Here is a 20884-nt window from a genome sequence, read left to right as displayed (position 1 = left end):
AGGTGAGGGTACGTTGAGTATGCGGAGTATGGGTTAGGGTTTACTATACAGAGTATAGGTTAGGGTTGAGTATACAGAGTATAGGTTAGGGTTGAGTATACAGAGTATAAGTCAGGGTTGAGTATACAGAGTATAGGTTAGGGTTGAGTATACGGAGTATAGGTTAGGGTTGAGTATACAGAGTATAGGTTAGGGTTGAGTATACAGAGTATAGGTAATGGTTGAGTATACGGAGTATAGGTTAGGGTTGAGTATACGGAGTATAGGTTAGGGTTGAGTATACGGAGTATAGGTTTGCAAGAAACACTCCCTGTTCTCCTCCCACGCAGGTTTCTCATGTTGCCAGTTAAACCTAAACCTTGATAAACTATACAGGTGAGGAACTAGGCAGAGATATGCATCCATGTAACCCTAAGATGCGTAGTAAACTCTAGAAACTGGAAGGAAATCTGTAAAGTTTAGACATGTTGGGTGAAAGTGACATTATTTGTATGGAAGATTTTTGTATGCGCAAAGTTACGAGATTAAAAGTTTAACACTAAAACCCTAGAAGCGTGGTTGTTTTTCACAATTTTGTACAAAGCTTTTAAATTTAAGTGTTTTGGTCGTAAATTTAGTTTTTCCAACATTTCTTTTTTTTGCAATTTTATTATTAATTTTATGTTTCATTAAAATTTAAAAACCACTTTGGTATTCTTATATATGTTATATATATAGCAAACTTTATTTGTTTAATCTTTCTTTCTTATAAAATACTCGATTTACGGAATAAAAGAAAAGGAAAAGACCTCTTGAGAATAGTTCTCAATAATATTAGGATTCTTTTTCAAATACTTTTTTTTTGATTTTCAGAAGAGAAAAATATATTATACTTGAACTATTTTATCAACCCTTATTGCAAGTCATGGATCGATTTTGTTTACAGTAAGAACGACAGAAAGTAAAGATTTATAAAAATATTCTTATTTTTCATAAAAACGTATTCGATCGTGGTATTTCCTTTTTCATGAAGGGGACTGTAGACATAACTTCAAGTGACACATAAAGAGTGACTTGCCCGATTCACACCGATATCGTTTATACCTTTCTTTGAGCAACATTGTGTCATGTTTCTTCGTTTTGCATCTCTACAAGTATTGACTTCTGTAGATTACGTTCTTTGCCTGTCATTGCACTAAATCCGCAAGTTTCTTTTTTAGAGAATCCACATTTAGAATTTTTCAATTTTAAGATAGGAAAACTAAGATATTTTCACCAGTTTTGCGTTGACAAAAGTTTAAAGACTACATGAGTGAATCAGTAATGCCCCCCCCTTTTTCTTAAAATTAATTTAACCTGGCTGTCAATTTAAGAATCTAATAAATTATCTCAAACTCTTTTCATCGGTTATTTATCTATGATCTGTTTCTCTTTTCCTTGGTTATTTATCTCCAATCCGTTTCTCTTTTCCTTGGTTATTTATCTCTAATCCGTTTCTCTTTTCCTCTGCTATTTATCTCTAATCCGTTTCTCTTTTCCTCGGTTATTTGTCTCTAATCTGTTTCTCTTTTCCTCGGTTATCATCTCCAATCAGTTTTTCTTTTCCTCGGTTAATTTTCTCCAATCCGTTTCTCTTTTCCTCGGTTATTTGTCTCTAATTTGTTTCTCTTTTCCTTGATTATTTATCTCTAATCCGTTTCTCTTTTTCTCGATTATTTATCTCCAAGACTCTAATCCGTTTCTTTTTTCCTCTGTTACCTCCAATCAGTTTCTCTTTTCCTTGGTTATTTATCTCCAATCCGTTTCTCTTTTCCTTGGCTATTTATCTCCAATCAGTTCTTTTTTCCTCGGTTTTTTATCTCCAATTTGTTTCTTTTTTCCTCGGTTATTTATCTCCAATCCGTTTCTCTTTTCCTCGGTTATTTATCTCCAATCCGTTTCTCTTTTCCTCTGTTATTTATCTCCAATCCGTTCTTTTTTCGCCACTTTTCTTCAAAACTTTTCTTATAAGGCTCTTCAAGGTTTGAGTCTAAGTATTGCGTACATTAAATGTTTCCCACACAATATACCCCTTTCAAGGCCTTAACTACGTTTCTGTTTTAAACTTTGAAGTTTTTTGACTATAATTAGAGATAGCAATTTAACCCTATCCTGATTGGGCTATTTTTTTCTAATCTAGATTGGAAGGGGGGCGGAGGCCTTTCAACCCCCCCCCCTCAAATTTTGCCCTGAGAGTTGAGAAAATGGAGTGAAACACATGTCCTTATTATGACCCTAGTCCCTCCTCATTAAACATAATTATACCTCTATCTTTGATGGTTAGGGTGCAAGGGATGATTTTTAAAAAAGTTCAAAAAGTACGTCGGAAAATGTTCAAAAATAGTTATTTTTACTTTTGACAAATATAATCACCGAAAGTGTGTGCATCAAAACATGTGTTCAACATAGATAAATAAATAAACGTAGATAGCTTATGTACGCAAAATCACCAAGAATTGTACAGTCCGCGAACTAATACTTCTAGGGTTCAAAGTGTACTTCAATGATAACGTGGATTGGTGTTTTAATGGATTTCATAATTATTAAACCACTCAGGAGTGAATTTTATTTTGAGAACTGAAAGAAGGACATGAGAAGGACTAAACAAACTTAAATTTCTCTCAACAGAAGTCATGTACACCACAAGTACTCAATGACATAAAAACAGCCAATGTTCACAACTGACCTATTTAATCTATATTATAGGAATATCTTTAAAACATCTCTGTACATTTATATCGTTCAAGATGAAAAATGTCGTCTTATGCGCAATCTATCTTTATCTATGGTTTTCAATTTAAACGTATTCAGTTATACGTACAAGAATTCCTCCTTCAAATCTTTGTATTTGCTTTAAATAAATATTTGCATTTGCTCGTGTTTTTTGGGTCTCCCTTTATCTGATTACACATCACCTTTCTCTTTTTGGCAGCTTCTTCATGAAAAACCGGTTTTTATCCGTCAAATTAGGATTGCGCGGGGATTAGCATGCGTGAATAATTACCACATCAATTTTTGGTTTTGCATACTTTGTGTTATCAGATGTTACATAGTAACCAGACAATTCAGTTGTTTAAACAAACAAACAATATTTATGATGACATTTTAATTTTTTAAACTTTTTTTTAAATGTCATAAAGTTTTTTGCACGTGGGTTGGATTGTGCAATGTGCATTTCATGAGGATAGGGATTTCCAATTTTGCAATACACAATTAAATCTTTGTTCAGGATAACATTGAAGAATAAAATATCTGTTTATTGTGAATATCTTTCCGATCTGTCCTATGTATCATATCTGTCCAATAATCTGTTCTATGTATCATATCTGTCTTTTCTATCCTATGTATCATATCTGTCCTATAATCTGTCCCACCTGTATATCTGTTCACCTGCTTATTTAGTCTCCTATATCTGTCCCTTTTTTCCTAACTTTTTTGTCGTATATCTGTCCTTCCTTTGCTATTTGTTCCTCTTCCTCCTGTCTATCTGTCCTTACTTTCATTTATGTCCTATCTGTCATATCTGTCATAGTTGTCCTATCTCTCCTATCTGTCATATCGGTCCTATCTTGCCTATCGGTCTGGTCAGATAAATTTAATTTAAATACATAATTTTAATCAAAGTCAACACCTTTCAATTTTCGTGAACATTTCTTGTATAACATGAGCGTTTATCTTAATCTGGATTTACTTTTAAAAATGATTGAAAATATTTTCTAATCATGAATATTTTAGAAACCTGCGGACTCAAAAGGGACCATCATGTCCTGGTCCTTAAATGGATATTTAAGGTTAGTAAAATATGTTTAATTTATTGTTTCATGTTTGCGAGTTTTAAGAAATTGCAGAAACAAGAAACACGAAACACAGTACAAGATGTTGCGCAAAAATGGATCAGAATTAAACCAATTGCTTTTTAACTAAAGCATGAAAACAAACTCTTTGTAGGTCTATTAGAACCATGTCTAAGGGTACAAAAAGTATAATTGAGTTAGTATGGTAAACCAAAAGGCTAAAGCATTGCAACACTTCAAAGATGACTTGGTCTTGACAATTAATGCATTGCCTAACTGTCTGGTTCTCTTTGGAAAGGAGAACATATTAAGAATAGAAATGAATAAGATACAGTGGTTGGCGATTATATCAATACAGTAAAGACGACGTTCGATTTCAATTTTGATTTTCATTAAGTTGTAAAACAGCGTTGGGTACATGTAAGTCAAGATAAATGTCTCTCAAGAAAGCTTCTCTTTGATTACTTGTTACCAATAAATACTAGACTATACAAGTCGTCCTCGTTGTATTAATATAATAGCCTACCACTGTAACAAAGAAAAATTTAAAAAATTGATTGTTGAAGTAAGGATTCCGTTTTCATAATTCTTCTGGAAACTTCATGGGGTTAGACTAAATCCTAATACAATTTTGATTTCATCGCAACTAATATTTACATAAGGTTGATTACATGTTGTCTTACTATTCCACTGTTATATGAGTTTTACTGTAAAATTCTTTAAAGGAATATTGTCGTTAACATTTGAAGTGACCCAGTACCCTCCATTTAGATCTACAGGACGGTTCTCTTTAACCCTTGAACTGATCAAGAATGTTGAAGATAACGTCGTTTTTCTTGCTTGAAAAGTGTATGATTCTGTTAAATTCTCTATTGTGTCTGAAACAAAAACTTCCAAAGTCTCTTATTTAGAGAAACCACAAATGAAAACAATATTTTTTTTCCAAAACAAAATCATGGATGTTTAATCATACTTGACAAATCTTTTATGTTTACCATGTTGTGAACTAACGTTTATAATCCCTTTAATACGTCACGCCAAGTAAACTGTTAGATCTTTATCCCAGAGAACCGTGACTTTCAATCTTTTCTCTTTTATACTTCTCTGTTAGCATATCCGTTTAAATGAAAAAGTATAAAAATTCAAATCTGTAAGTTCAAAGATTGTTGAATTATTGACCAACGCGCGATTGAATTTAAATAGAAGAAACCAAATGCGTCTCGCCCTGGTTAGTCCGGGTGATACAGGGTCCTCCACAAAGGATGACACTTTACGAGACGATTGTACAGAATTTATACTTCTATTTTTCTATGTCCACTGGTTATCAAGTCACTTAAAAGCCATTAAAAGACAATATTCAGACAGAAGACTAAATTTAATCTTGTGTTCCTCTTATATTTCAGGTCGTCTTTACGTAGTTTCATACTTTGTGTGTAACCCTGTATATATATATATTTAGAGATGAGCCAGTGTTCAGATCTGATGAGGGTGGAAGGGAAACATTCTTTCAGAGTGGCAGGAACAGATTCTTCATCATATATTAATTATATGAATATATATATATATATATATATATATATATAAGCTAACTTAATCATATTAATATATTTCCATTCATTCACACTATATTGATGCTTTACAAATATGTTCATTACTTTACGGGGTGTACATTCTTAACAAGATATATTTTAGATATTTTATTTTAACTATATCTGAAATTTTTACTGAAAACTTTACAATATATTCACTCTGATAATGCTTTATAATTGGTTGATTTGGAAAAGAAATGAAGATTAAATGAAAAGCTTTAAGTGAATTATAACAAAGATATTTTCAATCATAAGACCTCTAATTTAAGAGTTATTAAAAAGAACAAAAATATTTTGAATTTCCGATATGTTATCGGACAAATTTGTTTTCCTCATGCTTGTGCAAAAAATCAAAACAAGAGGAGCTACGATGTCACAAAGTCTATGGCAGTTATAGCAGCCCCATTCTGTCTAGTTTGCCGTGAATTAGATATTCTGAAGACACAAACATTTCTTATTTGAAACGACCTCTTCTTACACTTTCTTTTCCTTGTTAATAAAGACAGTTAGTGCAAAATGTATGCATGGAAGATCCATAAATGAATAAATTCTTGTTTTCCTTTCTTCCAGATTTGTATTCATTAACAAACAGACAGTCTACAGACAAACAATCATTTAGATCGTAAACTTAATTCTGAAGAACTTTTCCCCCCAGACATGCTGCAGAGGAAAGATTCTGGAAGCTCAAGATTCATGAGGTAAATAAAAGTTTAATTAATTTTTTTTTTATAAAACTACTTTTCCTTATACAATCGGAATTTATATAGGACGTCATCTTTTTCATGTTTTTTTACGAAGTTTTTACATTAAGTTTTCGCTAAAAGTATAAGGGCTATAAGCTGCCCTCGAATTGAATTTGCTACTAATTTTACTGTTGCGTCTGTAAGGAGAAATTTAATTCGAGGTCAGCATATATACCCCCTTTCATTTTTCGCGAACACTCCCTTTAAATTTGTTAAAGGTACTTATACATTGTAGCCATGTAATTTTTTAAAAATTCTCTTTATCCCAAAGTTAGAACTTTTGTATTGTGTATATCAACCGTTATGAGAATTGTGAACTTAAAAACAAATTGCAGTACTGAGACGTTCTCAAGTGAAAAAGAAAATAGAAATCAATTTATACACGTCGTACATCTGATATCTTGGAACTTTCTCTATGACGTTTATGATTTATTCTGGAGAGTTTTTTTCCGAGAAAAATATTTTCAAAGATATCTCCGCAGAAAATATGTTTCTTGTTCAGATTTATTTTAAAACTAATTTTTTCTTGGAACATAGTTTTAAATCCCGGCCTTTTTAATCTTGTGTAACTTTTAGAATTCTTAAAATTCTAAATTGTAAAGTTAAAATTTGAAAAATTCAATTTTTCTTTTCTTTTGTTGTCTAACTTTCTTAAATAAACACTATGTATTTACAAAACAAGAAGGTATTTCATATTTATGAATGAAAAACAAAAGACGCTTTCAAATAGTGATAGATGTTAAACAAAACCAAAAAGTTTATTTCATGAATGTTTCTATAATTATAAAAAGTAATAATTGATAAAAAAAAGTCTAAACGTGCAGTTAAGTGTTTCAAACCAACTTTTTTTCTAATTCTGACGGAGGTTTGCGAATCGAAACCTTTATCAAAAAGACTCAAAAAGTTTCTGAAATTAAAAAATATGAATTGTTTTCTTTTTTCTAATTAAGATATCTTTCACAGCCTTTATGTTTGAGGATGCAAGTTTTCAATAAGATACATATTTTGATAAATCACTTATCTTTATGATGGTGAATCTTACGACCTACGCACATCCGCTATACTACACTTCTGAACTAGTCGTACGTCGTTTTACAGACATGTGGCCGCAGCGCTCAGCCCCTCATCCTAACCTAGCCGTAGCGCTTGGCCCAGAACCCAACCTTACCTAACCCTCAAATAATACATTAAACAGTTGCGTAGGTCGGATATTGCATGAGGTCGAAAGGTTTGTATGTCAGGAGCTCAGTGTTTGAAGAAAGTTACTAATGCAAGGAAATTTAATTGCTGTCGCGTATACTCTGCGTACATATTGAAACCAGCTCTCTTTGGGCGGAATTTGTAAACAAGAATAGATGCATCAGTGTTCTCTAGCATCAGAGGAAGATAAAAGCATTTATTTTGATAATTTTGAAAATTCACATAATAGTTTCCTATGAACAGAGTATTTCATAGATTATTTTTGTGAAAATTGATTCCATGGCAGGCTGTGACATCCGTCTTGTGTTTACTTTTCCGCCCAAAGAGAGTACACTGCAGTACAAAAAATGCGTACACCTCTGAAGTAACTTTCCTTGCATTAGTACCTTGGATAACTCCATAATTTTTGCTACGGTTTACAGGGTACCATTGAGTATTGGAAATGCCCCTCTTTAAATGGAGGTAGATCATGTCCCGAATATACGATGTATAACATCAATATTTCAGGATGGTAGTTTTGTGAGAAGGAATGCATCATCACTAGACAATTTCTATACCATCAAGGCAGCACTCAAAGCAACAGGTCAGATATCAGGCAGTGTGGCCGCAACTTTGTTTTTTTTTTGGGGGGGGGGGGTGGTGATTGCACGAGAGAGTCAATTGACCCTCCATGCGAAGATGACTATATGACAGATTCACAACGGTACCCTTTTTAAAAGCTTTGTCTGATGATGAAAGATATCATTGTTTATGATTTTAAAAACTGATTATTTTCAATTATGTTTTCTCTACAACCAACAATGACTTGTGCATTTCTGTGGCAGAAAGCCTATATGAATTATAAAAATGTAACAATTTTCAGTCTATAAAAAGAAGGTTATTTTCTAAAATTATTAATAAGAAAAAAGTTTCGAGTACCGTTGTTAATCGGGCATTGCCATATTTGCAAGGAGAGTCGCTTGAAATTAAGCTTACATTACAGCAAGGTATTAATGCAAGGAAAGTTAATTGCGGTCGCGTATACTCTGCGTACATATTAAAACCAGTTCTCTCTGGCCGGAATTTGTAAACAAGAATAGATGCATTAGTGTTCGTTTAGTATCCTAGAAGGTTAAAAGCATTTAATTTTGATAATTTTTATAATTCACATAATAGTTTCCTATGACCAGAATATTTCATTGATTTTTTATGTGAAAGATGGATTCCATGTCAGGCTTCGACATCCGTCTTGTGTTTACATAACCGCCCAAAGATAGTTCACTGCAGTACAAAAAAATGCGTACACCTCTGAAATAACTTTCCTTGCATTAGTACCTTGACATTACAGTACATTTAAACACTAAACAACATTGTTAAATTTAAAAATCCTTTCTTAACATTAACTAAAATTTGATAAATTTTAAAGTTGAGAGACGGATTATATACTCGACTCTAATTTTTATCTTCTATCTGCTAAATATTTCCATCCAGATAATGTAAACCTTTCATATTTTAAGCTTTGAGGACATAATCCGAAATTTTTGTTCACTGTCCTCTTTCCAGGCTACGCACCGTGGGTCGACTTTACACTGTTTAGTCCAGACAGGACAGTACAACTTAATGTATATACAGTACATGTTGTACCAGGCTCGGATCATATAACTTTTAAAGTGGAGTGCGTTTAAAGTATGACAGCCTATGCGATTAAAAAATCTGAGTTTGAGGCAAGTGTTGAAGTTACTTTAAGGTCAAAACATTGAATGAATCACCTTTTGTTGGTTAAGAAGTTAAATATTACTACGTCCTAGAATCCCTTTTCCTTTGTGGTGTGTTGAAAACAATTGTTTGTTCGGAGCTGAAAACTTTAGAATTGGATATCCTTAATCCCGATCTCTTAATCTGAATATCCTTTGTGGAAACTTATGATTTTCTTAATCCTCTCTTTTAGTACACTCTGAATTTTTTTAGGTACTTTCGTGAATAAAGATTATAATAATCTGAAGATTAGAAAAAGAGGTCAAGCATTAATCTCAATATCCACCATTCTAAAGTTTTCAGCTCAGATAAATTGTTAACATTTGACATTACTCATCGTATACGTCAACATGCTTGTTTACTTTCAATAACTGTGATTTAGCACTTTGCATTGGAGGGAGCGGAATTGGAGGGAGAGAGGGGTGGTAAAAATGGAATGGGGCGGGGGGTAGAATTGGAGGGAGGCTTATGATGAAAAAGGACTGGTTTACTTTGAACACAGATGAATGAAATAAAAATAATCTAATTTTAATTTACTCACATGTTTATAGAGCTACTTTTCTCCCGAAGAATTATAGCTTTTAGTTGTTTCGTTACCTAAGCTTTAAACTTTAGAATTTGATAACCTTCAATACCAATCGCTTAATCTCAATATCCACATTAGACACTTTTGATTTCTGCTTAATCTGCTCTTTTATCCTCTTAATGGATATCCCGGCGGCTGTTTGGGATTCTGCATACGCAACTCTGATTGGTTGAATTTTAGCCATTTTCCTGAATAAAAAACTAAAAATGTGAATAATTTCAGATTTACAAGAAGGGGGGATCAAGCATTGATTTCGAATGCATTCTTCTAAGTGCACAATAAAATAATAACTTCATTAATTTTACACATTTTCCGGAATTCTTTAGTACATTTTCAAAATTTAAAAATAAAATCCTTTTTTGTTTGGCAATTACTTCTTTTATTTCTGAACGGCAAGTTACATTTGAAGAAAACCCAAAATTCAATGTCATTAAATTAAATTGAATTAAGCATTGATAACTCTTTAACTCTTGATCAGACATAGCTCCACAATTGGACAATTTACTCTATTATAGGAGAGTCCCACGAAATTATGACAACTGCACCTTTAAACAATCCTAATCCTATATTCGTCCATTATTAAAATCATTAAATGCCTGGAAGTAAGGCTGTCATAAACCAATATTGAAATGTTTTTGTGTAGAGCCTTGCAGCTCAAATTCTGCATTTTATTGGATCCATTACTTTCAGGGCTGTATATACCCCCCTAAAAAAATCTCCCATGGCACTTTTTAGAATAGAAAAAATATCTTTAGTAAATTATATTTATGTTTTTTTTCTTTAAACCATCATCTATCATGGGTAAACGTCACAAGAACAGTGCATTATTAGATATTTTTTGCTTTATTTTAGAGTTTTCGAGAACATTAGCAAAAAGTATTAATTCTATCAATCTACGAGCTTTATAGTAACAATAGCTAGCTAAAAATACTACGGCGGAAGCTCATGGTTTCAGTGTGAATTTTGGAAGATTTTGAAAGATTTTGAAAAAGAACGAAAGCTGGCACTCCTCCAAACTAAAACGGTAAGGTGCGAGAACAAAACAATCTCTCAGAATCCATCATCATGAATACCCAAGAATACTCACATATTATGCTGCTAAAATTCTCCTCTGCACTTGCCAAATTGAATAAAAATTGAAAGGAATCAGCTGTTACTTTCTAGGGAGATGAGTAATTAAGGCAATGGACATAGTAGCACAGACATTGCTTGAGCTCCATAGTATGGAAGAATAAATATACTAGACCTTCTATTCGATATATCTTTTAAATATAAACGATGTGAAAACTTATATCTATTTTCATGTTGAATGTAAGACAGATTATCTCATTTTAGACTGTCTCAATAAAAATAGAAATCTAAGATTTTTAGAATTTATATAACTTTGATATTTTAATCAATGACAAGTTGACAACTTTATTCAGCTAAATTCAAGATTTAAAACAATAATTAGAAATATTAATTAATATTGATATTTCTATTGATATTATTAGAAATTACAATTTGAGGCGAGTTTTTCATTCCTTTACCTAAAATTGGATTAAAAAATGTCGTGACCAGAGTCTTTTTTCACTCTAATCAGGTTTTTGGGAATCTGTTATCTGGGAAGAGTCATTGGAGTATCCCAGATTTTTTTTGGAGACCCCCAGATTTTCATCGGAGACCCCAGATTTTCATTGTAGACCCCCATGGAGGGACTGCTCTCAGGGTTTTGTAATTTTTCCCAGGGTCTTTGTTCAGGTATTTGCAGGAAAAAAATCGCAATTTTCAGTCCAAGTAGCCCGTGTCGATCATATAGTCTTAATTAGACAAACTGACGACATTTGTTTTAGCTTAAACATTGAAGATAATTAGTATATGTAAAAAAAAAAATATTTGTTTTAGCTAGATACATAACGGTTTCATTTTAGTTGGTCTAATACATCTTAAAATTTTTATAAGTTATCACATTTCCAAGTTTTTTTGTCAGAAAAATCCGAAAAATCATCAAATTATTGAGATATCTGAAGAAAAGTATGTTTTTTCTTAATCTTACTCCAAAATCCTAGGAGCACTCCAAAACCTTGGGAACAATTTCAACCCCTGAGAGCAGCCACACCTCTGGACTCCCTCCCCCCCATATTTGTATTGGAGACACTTAAGATTTTCATTGGAGACTAAAACTTTTCGTATAATCATATGAGACCCCTTTTCATTTTAAACCCCCAAACGAAAATTAGAGGCTTAAAATGAAAAACTAGGACTGTCCAATGAAAACTTTGGAGTCTCCAATAAAAATTGGGGTTTAAAATGGAAACTTGGGGTATCAGATGAAAAATTTGTGGTCTTCAATAGCACTCTTATGATGATGATTTCTTAACAGACTCTTTTTTTGGACACCCTGTAGTTTTGCACAAGTGTTTAATTCCTTTAATGTGTTTCTTAGAAGTAAAATGAAATGGGATTTGTATTATGTAGTATATTGCGAGATAAGTGCTTTGTTGCTTTCTAGTGCATTATGATTAATAATATTTAAAAAAAATTTAAACAGAAATCTTGACTTATAAAAAGTAATAAACATAACTACAGATATGTATTACATTTAATATTTTTAAAAAAATTATTTGATTTCATTTCTTCTGAAAATTACATAAACGTTTATTGATTTCTCAAGGGGTTTATCCTTTTCAAGAGATTTTTTATATACAAATTAAATATAGAATTTTATATATAATATATTTTGTCAGCAAACATAAAAAGAAAATAATCTATTTTAATTTTCATTTTATCTAATAATTCCGATTTTATTTTTTAAAATTAAATATTTGAAATAAAAAAAAAATCCAAGCATTAAAAACATATGATTTATGCTTTATTTAAAACTAGAATGACAAGATAGGCAATCATAAATTTAAATTCTGACCGTATATCGACAGAGATTTTGCCTGTAAACTGAGGCTAGAAAATCTTCATATCAAGAGCTGCAGAATAGTTTAATTTGGTCGGTAAGGTCTGTTTCTAATTATTTTGATAATGTTGATCTCTCATTCAAAATGTCCAAAAAACCTAAGAAACATTATCAACTTAAATATATTAAATATACAGTTCTCCCAAAAAGTATGAAATAGTAAATATAAAAAGTCTACATTTAATGGGTAAATATGGGAATTTAAGTTCGGATTCACTTTTAACCTCTGTATAGTTTACCGGAGCTGGGAATTCTTGTAGTATGGATATATCGAGACCATTGCTCGATCTTAATCTTTTGTAGATTAATTCAATTTTTATTCCATATCCCACATGGTAATTGTACACGAGAAGAATAACTGAAATGGAGCGATTTATTGACCCTCAAATTAAAATTACCCGCAGTGGATATTGAGATCGAGCTCTCTGGATTATGAGTATCCAACCAACACAAAAGTTCGGAGTTGTTGGAGGATATTTCACATATCTGAAAAAAGCTACGCCATGAGTAGACTTAGGTTAAGTCGAAAATGACAAACACACACTAAGTTTTTGACAGACAAAGGACCACAAGGGCTTCTCCCCCCCCCCCTCCATCCACTCTCCCGAAAAAATGTTTATCATAAGAATGATAAACGGTTTTTTTGTTTACATTCATTGTATAAAGTGGCACTTGAATTTTCTCAGTCCCAGAACACCAGAAATTCTATTTTCATCTTTGAACTTTTAATAATTATTAGTAAAAAGATCAGCGTTAAGTTTAAATTATTATCTATAAATAATATTTTCAATAACTCTACAATAATTGAGAAAAAAAAACATGATTTGTTATATTTTCAAAAAAATATCAGCAACACTTTTCGATTAATTTAGAGGGGAAAAAATTCGTTGTTTAAAACAGAGTCGGATGCTGGATAAGAAAAAATTTCCTGATCAACTTGTTTCTAATTTTCTTTTTCAGATCCAGGACTTGTACGCTTTAATCACATCTCATTGTTGAAAGCAATACGCGTATTATGCTTTACAATAATCTTTTTAACATGTAACAAAAGCATACGTTTTTATTAACAACCAAAATTGTTTATGTAGGAAATAGATTAAACCAAACTAGAGCGCAACTAACACTTTTCTTAGGGTTGGGGGTCATAATAAAGTGATTAATTAAGGGTTTCAAGGAGAAAAAGCAAAATGTTATGATATAATTTATGTTTTAATACAAATGTTTTTTTGTCTTGTGATTTTTTTAAATCTGTACTTCCAAGAGCTGTGCAACTGAAAAGTTTTGTTAAATATTTGCAACAAGTGTCAATTGAATTTAACACTTATTTTTCTGTACTTGCAGTCATTTAGTGTCTTATTTTTCCTTTTTGAATATAATTTTTTGCAGAGGCATATATACACTATAGAGGGGGAGGAAGCGCTATTGGGGATCAAGCGCCCCCCCTGGATCGGTAAAATCTATGGTTTTTAGTGGGGTTTCCGGGTATAACGGGTGTTCAGCCCCCTCCCCCCCCCCCGAAAGAAAAAATATAAGCCCCAGCCCAGCTGGTAATTTCCTATATAATACACCCCTGGTTATCTGTATTCCCATTATGTCTGTTATTTGAAATTTCAGAATTTTTTTCCATTGTCCGCAGCTCCCCCCAAAAGCCACAGGGGGGAATAATTACTTCAATGCCCCCCCCCCTATATACGCCCCTGGTTAAATATCTTATGTGGATTATCTTTCAAGTGAAAATTTAATTGTATTCAAATTGTTATTTTAAACTAAAACTGTGTTTGATGAGAGTGAAGACTGGAAAACTGTGTTTGATGAGATAAAATTTTAATTTACATAAAGCTTTTAAACACGTAAACATGGAAACAACGAGAAGCCGTAAATTTAAAAACTTCCCTTTAATTAATTTAAAACTTTTATCGCGAAAAAAGCTTGTTAACATTTAAAACTTAATTAAAAAGTCGTCTTTACTGTATTGATATAATCATCTACAACTTAGTAAATAAACTGTTTATAGAGGAGAAGAAGGAAGAAGAAGAACTAAAGAGAAGACAGGGAAGTGTTGAAGAAGAGTCTTCTGAATCATCAGTGGAAGAAGAAGAAGAAGAAGAAGATGAGAAAGAGAGAAGGTAGAATTGTTGTTATTACAAGATATCTAATTAATGTATAGTGAGAACCAGAAAACGCTGATATATGAAGACGACTTAAAGATGTTAGGAACTTTCCTTATAAAGGCGTATTCCCAAGCGGCAACTTCCCAAATGTGCAATTCTCCAAGCGACAACTTCCCTAGCTCATCCTAGCCGCAGAGCTCGGCCCCTCAGAAAGCCTAACTTAACCTTTGGGAAGTTGCCGCTTGGGAAATTGCACATTTGGAAAGTTGCCACTTGGAAAATTGAGGTAGTTTGGGAAATTGTAGTAGGATACAACTTTTGTGCACGATAATAATGGAAATTATAATTTATCTTTGTAACCCTGCCTGTACAATATCTGTTGCCTTTATTTGTTCATTTGCTAAAAGGGAAGTTTTATTAGATTTCTCTCATTGTTAAGATCTGATCTTCCTTCACATTTTGATCTAATTTACTTTAATTGATTATTTTCTCAAATAAAAGTATTCTCCTGACTCGTTTATAGAAAAGAATTAAACAATAGAAAACTAAATTTTTAACGGAATTTGTAACAAGTTTCAAAGAAAAGTAAACTCTTTGATCTTTCTTTTATTTCAGCAAATGTGGGCCAACTTTTAGACAATTTGTAAATTTTTTAAAAATTTTTGTTTGGAGTTCGTAACTTTTGTGATTTGTCTGGTGTCAGTTTGTTTTTGAATTGTGTTTTTCCTATGTTTTCTTACAGGGTTAAAATTTGGCAAAGTGTGAGAATACAGTGAAACCCTTAATAACGAATATATCGGAAGAATTTATCAAATGTCGTCTTGACAATTTTTCAATGAATTTTATACTATGTTACGTAAATTTCAGTATTTGCGAAAATAAATAAATAGCCATGAATACGCGGGGACAGTTTTAACTTTTAAAGAGTTCCATATAATCATTTAATTAAAAAAACTAAACATCTGCAACATTCCTTTATCAGAAAGTGAAGAATACGACATTTGATGAATTCTTTCGATGTATTCGTTATTAAGGGTTTCACTGTAGCAAAGGGTCAAATTTTGACCCCGACAGAAGATCCAAAAACTATCAAAAAACGATCTTAAAACGATCTAAAAACGATCGATGCAAAAACTTACGCATCGTAACAACCGTTTTTGGTCCGTTTTTCCATTTTTGCAAAGTTTAATGAAAGCAAACTTTAAGGGACCGTTCACTTATTTGGGTAATTTCATAGTAAACTAAACAGCTGTTAATTGGTATTAGTCTTACTTTTCAAAGGTACTATGGCCGGAGAAAAAGCACAAGCAAAAAATACATTTTTCATGTCAAAACGTTTAAAATGTATATACAAAGACGACGTTCCCTACAGCCGTCAATTATCTTGTGTCTGTCTTTCATTGCCGTCCTTGATTTTTATTCTTTGCTCCTTTTCTTCTCTTTTCCTACATTCTTACTTATATCTCTTTTCCTACATTCTTACTTATATCTCTTTTCCTACATTCTTACTTATATCTCTTTTCCTACATTCTTTGTTACATCTTTTTTCTTACATTTTTACTTATATCTCTTTTCTGTTATCTCCTTTCTCAATCTTTCCTTTACTTTCCTCTTTTTATACTTATTTTCTCTCTACTTTCTCTCCTCCCCCCTCCCCCTCCCTCATCCCCTCCTCACGGAGAGGATTCATTAATTTTCCAATCTTTAGATTTGCATCCTTAATAAATCTTTATATCTTTATACTAAATATCAAATATTACATTTACATTATTCATTTATTTTTATTAATTCAGAAATATGTAATTGTAAGTTATTTAGCATTTTTTTACTATAAAGAATTTTGTATTAGCTTAAGTTTCTAAACTTTTGATAAACAAACTTTTTTTAATCCTAAAAAGCTGGAGTGTTTACGAAAAATGATTGACAAATTTTGATTCGAAGGGATAGGTATTAGTTACCTACGTTACATAAGAGGATATTTTTCGAAATTTTTCGTGTATATTTAACTTAGTTTTATCCTACAGTGAAGTTTTATACTTTATTACGTAAATTTCAGTATTTGCGAAAATAAATAAATAGCCATGAATATGCGCGAACAGTTTTAAAGAGTTCCATATAATCATTTAATTAAAAAACTAAAAATCTGCAACATTCCATTATCAGAAAGTGAAGAATACGACATTTGATGAATTCTTTCGATGTATTCGTTTTAAGGGTTTCACTGTAATAAATTTCATTCTTAACTCTTAATATTTTAGGAATGAACGAGATCTGGGGAATAAAACTTCAAAAAAGGTTATTCTTCACTAAAGATTAATTTTGTAAAAAATACCAAACTTTTTCTTTCTTCATGTTTTCTGATTCAGAAACAGAATTATTTTCTCCTAGGAAATCTTTTCATATTATCACAATAATTATAAAGAGCCAAATATAAAGAAAATAAATCTTGAAACAAAAAGTGACAAACAAGTTGATTACATTTCATCAGAATTAATGAGAAAATATACAATAAAATTGATGAAAGCCTACAAGGTATGAACAGATCTTAAAATCAATATAGGTTTCTGTTTCTGTCGGTGTTCTACTAGAAAAAAAGATGTAGAAGGAATAACTCAATTGAGTCTTTGCCACAAACTCTGGTTTTCAAATCTCTTTATCTATGCAAGAATTGACTTCAGGTCTTTTAAAATATGAATTCTATTGGATTATAAATCGTCTAAGATTACAATTTAATAATAATAGTTAATAAATAATATAGGGATTAGAAAGGTTGAGAAAGGGACTAAATATTGGTCTGAATTCATTTTTAAGCATAGAATGTTAACAATTCGTTTTAAAAGTAATCAGTAATAAGTAAATGGAACCTTAATCTTCTTGGCTTCGACTGAAAGAGAACTCTTTGTTGCCACAAAATACTCAACTCTTGGCCAACTCACTAAATATTGGCCTAAATTCATTTTTTAAGCTTAAAATGTTAACAATTTGTTTATAAAAGTAATCAGTAATAAGTAAACGTAATCCAAATCTTCTTGGCTTCGATTTAAAGATAACTTCTAACTCTTTTAATTTTGCTGATGCGGGATATTTTCTTCTCAAATATTTTTCCTCACATAAAGTGGAAAATGGATATGCTGAAAAAAGTGTTTCTTCCTCTAAACCAGGAAAAATAAATGAGTTTTTTGGTTTAAAAGTATCAAAACAGGTGGAAAAACTTCTTGCCATTTGTCCATTTTTTCATTAAGCCACCTGAGCTGGGAACTTTAGAATGGTGGATATCGGGATTAATGCTTAATCCACTCTTTTTCTTAATCTCCAGATTAAATATTGCTTGTTGTCCTCATGAATTTAATCTCCCGATTAGTTAACAGATCAGGATTAAGGATATCTCATTCTAAAGTTTTCAGCTCAGATCTAATAAGATCATTTAACCTTTCAATAATATACCCCTTTATATGAAGAAGATGTTAATATTTTGAATTTAGATTTTTTGTTTAGAAGACTGGTCAAGAGTTGGAGACGAAGAGTATAAAGAGAAGAGATAAAATTGAAGAACGAAAGGAACCAATAAACAGAAAGGAGACGGGAGCTCCTAAGCCTATCGGAGCAAAGGAGATGGATCGATCTGAGGAACTCCATCGAGCAAGAGAACTGGAGCGAGCAAGGGAGCTAGAGCGAGCAAGGGAGCAAGAGCGAGCAAGGGAGCTAGAGCGTGCAAGGGAGCTAGAGCGAGCAAGGGAGCTAGAGCGATTGCATGAACTGGAGCGACGAGAACGAGAGCTAGAAGCAAGGGAGCGCGATTTGGAGCGAAGATCGTATTCAAGAGAGATTTCTCCTGAGTATACATATAACCTTTACAAATACAGGGTAGGTTCTAAGAGTACAAAGTGTGCGATTAAAGGTACAAAGTAATACAGGCTACAGCGCACAGGATACAAAGTACAAGAAACAGGCTATAGAGTAAGGACACAGAGTGAGTAGAGGGCACAGCGCACAGGGCACAGGGCTCAGATTATAGGTTACAGGATACAGAGCGAGTAGAATGCATAGGTCACAGGGTACAGGTTACAGGACACAGATTACAGGATACATAGTGATCAGAGCCCGAAATTTAAAAGAGTATTGTTGAACCAGACCTCTGAGTTTCCTTCTTGGGGTCTTAATATTTGTATAGATTTTGATTTAAGAAATTCGAAAAAATGGAGAATATGAAGAAATTAAAAAGTAATAATATTTCATAACAAAAATATTGATATCCACAAAATTGCCTAAACCCATCAGGGAAACCCGGGTTCAAAAACCTGTTTTCATAACGATACCCTGTTTTAAGTTTTGGGCTCTGAGGGTATAGAGTAAGGGTTGGGGTACAACTACAGAGCCCGAAATTTAAAAAAGTATCGTTGAATGAAACTCTTGAGTTTCCTTTTTTGGAGTCTTAATATTTTGTAGATTTTGATTTAAGAGATTCAACACAAATGGAGAATATGAAAAAACTAAATGAAAAAAATATTTCATAACAAAACTATTGAAATCCACAAAACTGCCTAACCCCATTCGTAAAACCCGGGTATTAAAACCGGTTTTCATAACTATACCCTGTCTTAAGTATTGGACTCAGGGTACATGGCTCAGGTTAAAGGGTACATGATACAGAGCCCAAAACTTAAGACAGGGTATCGTTATGAAAACCAGTTTTAAAACCCGGGTTTCACAAATGGGGTTAGGCAGTTTTATGAATATCAATATTTTTGTAATAAAATATTATTTTTTTCACTTGATTTATATTCTCCATTTTTTTCGAATCTCTTAAATCAAAATCTACACAAATGTTAAGACCCCAAAAAGGAAACTCGGGAGTTTCGTTCAACGATACTCTTTTAAATTTCGGGCTCAGGGCATTGAGTTTAGGGAATGGGTACAAAGAACAGGTTAAAGACTACAGAATACAGTTTATAAGGCACAGGGTACACAGGATACAGTCTTTAATGTATGGGGTAAACCTTTTAGGTTATATCACTCCTAATAAAGTGTAAACCCTTTTAAGGTATTTAAACACTCCAAGTGCATTTAATTCTACACATTTGAAAAGATGCATTGCAATCACAAACTTTTACCGTACATTATATTCCAACAGTTTTTTATTTTCTACAAAGGGCTATGGCAAAGTTCCGTAAATACACGGAAAATTCTTCTTTAACGAACAAGCTTAAGAAATTCATAAAACTTTTCGTTGTTAAACAGAACAGAAAATTAATGATTGTAAGGTAGTTGACGAAAAATGTCTGGAAATGAGTTTCTGAAAAAAGTTTGTAAGGAAATTATAGCCAAATTAAAGTCTGTATTTCAAGCTGGATATTTGCTAATCTGACATTTATGATATGTTAGTAGAACTATTCTGCATTGATGCATTCAAGGGACTGTTCCCGGTTTAAATCTTCCGAAAATATATTTAATATTTTTTATTTTTTAAGAGTCGGCGAAATTCTGAAATCTCTAACAAGGATTACCCGTACTCAGTCTGCTCTGAGTATACACCATCAACTACTACTATACAGGTATCATGTTCAATGTACAGCGAAACCCTTAATAACGAATACATCAAATGTCATAAGAATTCATCAAATGTCGTATTCTTCACTTTCTGATAATCGAATGTTGCAGATATTTAGTTTTTTAATTAAATGATTATATGAAACTCTTTAAAACTGTTCCCGCATATTCATGGCTATTTATTTATTTTCGCACATACTGAAATTTACGTAATATACAGGGTGTCCCAAAAAAACATGGGAATTCAGTGACGAATTCGAAATCGTCTTTGTTATGAATTAGCATTGTAATACCTAATTTCAAAAGCCATAATATTATTATGTCTGCTGGAGTTTATTTTATGAAAAGGGTAAAAGACTTTAAAGATGTGTCAATAATGTCTCCGCAAGATGAAAAGTGAATTCGGACAAGTTCACTCTGTTTGTATACTGTAATTTTCTTGTTTTACTAAGTACAACCGGTTGCAGTCAAAACATAAACAAACAAAATATAAACATAGCAGACGAAACTCTTACAGATTACCAAAGTGAATAAATACTAAAGTGGAACAGACTAAGGCAACGACGACAGGTTGGGCCATAAGGTTTTATTTGGTTTGGAAATAATTGCATGAAA

The 20884-nt window shown here is 32.2% G+C and overlaps 1 protein-coding gene across 1 annotated transcript; it reads left to right on the top strand.

The window, feature by feature from the left end:
• Positions 1–313: 313 nt before the first annotated feature.
• LOC111700591 (vicilin-like seed storage protein At2g18540) lies at positions 314–20323 on the top strand (the record flags this gene model as incomplete). Its single annotated transcript, XM_023471563.1, has 9 exons — positions 314–375; positions 3754–3809; positions 5272–5331; positions 6057–6099; positions 7852–7927; positions 14626–14737; positions 16981–17017; positions 18218–18586; positions 20191–20323. Coding segments are annotated over exons 2-9 (859 nt in total), but the record flags the coding sequence as incomplete, so codon positions are not given.
• Positions 20324–20884: the final 561 nt, after the last annotated feature.

Source organism: Eurytemora carolleeae, unplaced genomic scaffold (genome assembly GCF_000591075.1).
Source record: "Eurytemora carolleeae unplaced genomic scaffold, Eaff_2.0 scaffold303, whole genome shotgun sequence".
In the NCBI taxonomy this organism is placed as follows: Eukaryota; Metazoa; Arthropoda; class Copepoda; order Calanoida; family Temoridae; genus Eurytemora; species Eurytemora carolleeae.
Note: the sequence above shows the minus strand (reverse complement) of the source record. Positions and strands in the feature narration are given on the sequence as shown.